The 4,442-nt window shown below is 52.2% G+C and overlaps 1 protein-coding gene across 1 annotated transcript in view; it reads right to left on the bottom strand.

The window, feature by feature from the left end:
• The window catches only part of CRTAC1 (cartilage acidic protein 1), a 130,809-nt gene that overhangs the window by 10,051 nt on the left and 116,316 nt on the right, over positions 1-4,442 (bottom strand). The window contains exon 11 of the mRNA XM_006756581.2: positions 4,116-4,284. Coding sequence (XP_006756644.1) covers positions 4,116-4,284 — 169 coding nt within the window. The remainder of the gene's footprint in view (positions 1-4,115; positions 4,285-4,442) is intronic.

Raw genomic sequence — 4,442 nt, 5'->3', positions numbered from 1 at the left:
TATATGCACCCCTATGTTCATTGCGCATTATTTACAATAGCCAAGAGATGGAAGCAAACTAGATGTCCATCAATCGCTAATAAATAAAGATGATGTGTCACACACACATCGTGGAATATTATTCTGCAGTATAAAAGAATGAAGCCTTGCCATTTGTGACCACATGGATGGGCCTAGAGGGTATTACGCTAAGTCAGACAGAGAATGACAAATACTGTACCTGGTAGTCCTGCTAGTGGCCCTGGGCTCCTTCGAAGCCCCCCCCCCTCCCCCCATTGCACAGCAGAGCCTGGCTTGGGCTTTCCCAGTTCTCCAGACCTGCTCCATCCCACCTGCCCTCAGCCTGGCCCTGGTGCTCCGACAGTCTGACCCTGGCCTCCCTTTCCAGGCTCTGCTCCCACCAGACCATTCCCATTCTGTGGACACTGAGTACCCTCCTTTCTGGGCCTTTGTTCAAGCCAGCACTCCCCTGGAATGCTCTCCTCAGCCCCCATCCACACCCTCTAAACTCCCACCATCCTTCTAGACCTAGTTCCAGGCCCAGGTTCTTGGGAAAACTGCCCAGAGCAAAACGAATGTCTCCTTCCCGGGTCCTCTCACAGCCACTGGGCCAGGATGATGGCTCATCCGAGCCTGCTTTGCACCGAGTCCCTGTGTCCATCTGCTTCTCTCATGGACTGTGAGCTTGGAGGGCAGGGAGCCTTTCTTCTTCGTCTCATCTGCCTCCTTCCCCGTCTCTGTGTCTCTTGGTCTCCCCCAGGCCCTGTCTCAGTTTATCTCCACCCTGTTCTCTGTCCTCAACCCTTCCTTCCGCCCAACCTTCCCCTTGGCTCCCTCCCGTCCTGCCCCATCGCTGGCCCCTCCACCAGTCAGGAGGGCCTGCGCCCTGCTGGGCCCATGAAGCGCTCATGAATGTGGGAGTCTTCAAGCTGCAGGGATGGAGCCTGTTTGCCCCTCACTGTGTCCCAGGCTGCTGGGCCTGCCGCCTGCTGAGCTGCCTTGGGGAGTCTCACTGCCAAGCCCATGGCTGACCCAAAGGGCCCGTTTCAAAGAGCAGCCTTCCTTCAGTGCCGCCCTGGCAGTGGACCCCGGCATTAGAGGAGTGTGCAGGGGGCCCGTGGAGCAGTTTGAGCCAGAGTTCAGACCCAGAACAAATCCCAGGGCTTGCAAGATGCAAGGATGGGCAGTCAGGAGGGGCTCCCACCTGGGTGCGGCGTCCATACTCCCAAGCATGGGAGGCAGACGGTCATGAAGAGGCACCGAGGCTCTTGGGCCCCCATGATCCCACCAAATGACCTGGCCCGGGCTGCCCAGGTGAAGAGCAGGATTGTTATCTCGGAAGGGCAGATACTGGCCAGGGCAGAGAGCCAGAGACACCCATAACACAGGTCTTAAAACAGCAGAGACAGTCCATGGGGTGTGGGGAAGGAGAACCAACCCCAGTCCTGGCCTCACCACTGACTTGCTTTGTGAGTCTCAATTCCCTTTTTGTACAATGGGGTGAGGATTGATGTCCAGCCGGATACCTGGTGAACATCCCACCTAAGATACCATCGCAGTCACCTTGGTGCCTCGGAGATCTCACTTGGGTCACCTGGTAACTGAAGGGATGTGGATCTCCAAGAAGAAAGAGGCAGAGCAGGAGGACCGTGGCCGACCCCCCACAGACAGCTATAGGAGGTCCAGCAAGATGTAATTTGGGGCAGGTTGCTTAATCTCAGCCTCAGTTTCCTGATCTGTGAAATGGGGTTAATGACTCATCGTGTTGTGGTGAGAAATGAATGAGGCACTTTAAGTAAAGCACTTAGCCCAGTGCTCGGCCCATACTAAGTGCTCAGCTCATGTCGGTATTGCTGTTTTGTAAGAGAGGACTATGTATTTAAAAGTCAACTTGTAGCCCTAACTGGTTTGGCTCAGTGGATAGAGCATCGGACTGCGGACTCAAGGGTCGCAGGTTCGATTCTGGTCAAGGGCATGTACCTTGGTTGCGGGCATATCCCCAGTAGGGGGTGTGCAGGAGGCAGCTGATCGATGTTTCTAACTCTCTATCCCTCTCCCTTCCTCTCTGTAAAAAATCAATAAAATATATTTTAAAAAAAAGGTCAACTTGTACATTAAGGACTAGCATAGCAAGTGGCTGCCTCTGAGTAGAGGCCAACCCACCCAGGGTGAAATAGCCCAAGAACATGCTCATAGAACCGGGCCTTGGGTCCCCTAAATATTTATTCGTCTTTTACAGACAAATTATGTGTTTCCTATAAAAACTGGAAAACACACACACACACACATAAAAATCAGATGGAAGAAAATAAAAATCCCATACTCAGGCAGGTCTGGATTTGAATCCTATCTCTGCCATTTACCTATTACGTGGTCTTGACTGAGGAGGTTTCTTAAGTGTTTGAGCCTCAGTTTTCCCATTTGTAAAATGGGGATAAATAATACCCGTCTCACAGGCGGTCGTGAGGATGGCGTGAAGAGGAAGAGTGAAGTATCTCTGTGCCTACAAGGAGTAACAGTTACCACATTGGTCCAACGACTCGAATCTTTCTTCACACTTTCTGCGTTTTCTTGAAGTTTTTTCTATGCGATATGCTGTGTTAATAATATTAACACATACGTATATTTATCCGTGTGAGGCCATATTGCCTATTCTTTTTATGTTAACATTATAGCACCTCATGAGATGCTAACACAGGTGAGAGGATGTCTGCTTCTGAGCCTACGTATATGTCACTCAAATGCTTTCCTAACCACCGTGTTTCGTAAAGACACCCTTGGATCCCCACCCCCACCCCCAGTGTTTCTCAACATTTTTTCCATGATGGCCCCTCTTCCTCAAGAAGCCTTTTTAGAGGTTTTTTTTCCCTAATTCCCTTCCTCAATTGTGTTTCTTTAAAAATGTTGTATTTTGAAATAATTATAGAGCCATAGGCAGTTGCAAAGACAGTGCAGAGAGATCCTGTGTACCTTCCATCTGGTTTCCCTCAATGGCTACATCTCCCGGAACTATCGCACAAGCTCAGCACCAGAAAGTGGATGTTGGCACAAGGTGTGTGGGTAGTTCCCTGCCATTTTATCATGTGTGCAGATTCGTGCAACCGCAACCACAGTCGAGAGACGGGACCGCCCATCACCACCAAGACCTCCTGGGGCTATCCCCGTGCAGTCCCACCCACCCCTCTCCTTTTCACCATTTCTCCCCCTCCCCCTCCAGCAACCACTGATCTATGTTCCATCTCTACCATTCTGTCATTTTGTGAATGTTATAGAAATGGGATCAACAGTATGTGACTTTCTGAGATTGGCCCCGCCTCCCCCCGCCCTGCCGCCACCATAACGCCCTTGAGAGCCATCTAGGTTGTTGTGTGTGTCAATACTTCATTCCTCTTTATTGCTGAGTAATAGTCCATGGTGTGGGCAGACCACAGCTTGTTGAACCATTAACCTATGGCAGGGCATCTAGGTTGTTTCCAGTCTGGCCTATTACAGATAAAGCTATTACAAACAATCTTGTATAGATTTTTGTGTGGACATAAGTTTTCATTCATCTGGGAGAAATACCCAGGAGTACAATTGTTGGATCTGATAGTAGTTGTGTGTTTAGGTTTTTGTTTTTAAAAGGACTGGCAACGTATGTTCCAGAATAGCGGTGCCTTTGTACATTCCCACCGGCAATGTGTGAGATCGTTTCTCTGCATTCTTGCCAGTGTTTGCTGTTGTCACCAGGGGTTTGGTGAGGCACTTTAGTCACCGAGCCAACTCTCAAGAGGCCAGGGAGAGAAATAGTCTGGTGGAGGCCAGTGTTTGAAGCACAAGGCTGCAGCCTGGACAAATGCAGAATTGAATACTTTGACCCCAAGGTGAATGCTCCCACAGAGGCACTGGGGTGAGGACCTCGGTAAGAGGCGGGGCCCTCCTTCCTGAGCTCATGCTCACCTCAGAGCAGGGTGGCCTCCAATGGCTGGTGTCGCCACCGCGGCCCAGCACCGTGGTGCCCGGAAGACGCTCGAGCTGTGAGTCCTGCATCGGTCACCATGATGCGGGGTGCAGTTTCAGGACCCGCTGTCCTGTCAGCCGCTCATTGCCCACCCTCTCCCCTGGCCCCGACTCACCCAAGCCAAAGTGTGCCACGGGCTCCATCTCGCACAGGTAGCCCGAGCCCCCATCGATGATCCGCAGGTGGGCCCCGCTCTGCTTGGTGTAGAGCACGACCTTCGCCCCCCTGGCGAAGGCCCCAAACCGGGTCCGTGGGACCACTCGAAGCCAGTTGTTGTTGAAGCCCTGTAGGGAGGCAGGAAGGCAGGCCAGGCGTCAGCGGGGTGGGCGGAGGAGCAGGGACCTAGGGCAGGAGAGGGAGAGAGGGAGAGAGGGAGAAGGAGGAAGCAGAGGAAAGAGAGAGGAGGCGGCCGGCAGGAAGGTGAGTGAGGCAGACAGGTTGG

The sequence above is a fragment of the Myotis davidii genome, unplaced genomic scaffold, assembly GCF_000327345.1.
Source record: "Myotis davidii unplaced genomic scaffold, ASM32734v1 scaffold332, whole genome shotgun sequence".
NCBI classification, from domain to species: domain Eukaryota; kingdom Metazoa; phylum Chordata; class Mammalia; order Chiroptera; family Vespertilionidae; genus Myotis; species Myotis davidii.
Note: the sequence above shows the minus strand (reverse complement) of the source record. Positions and strands in the feature narration are given on the sequence as shown.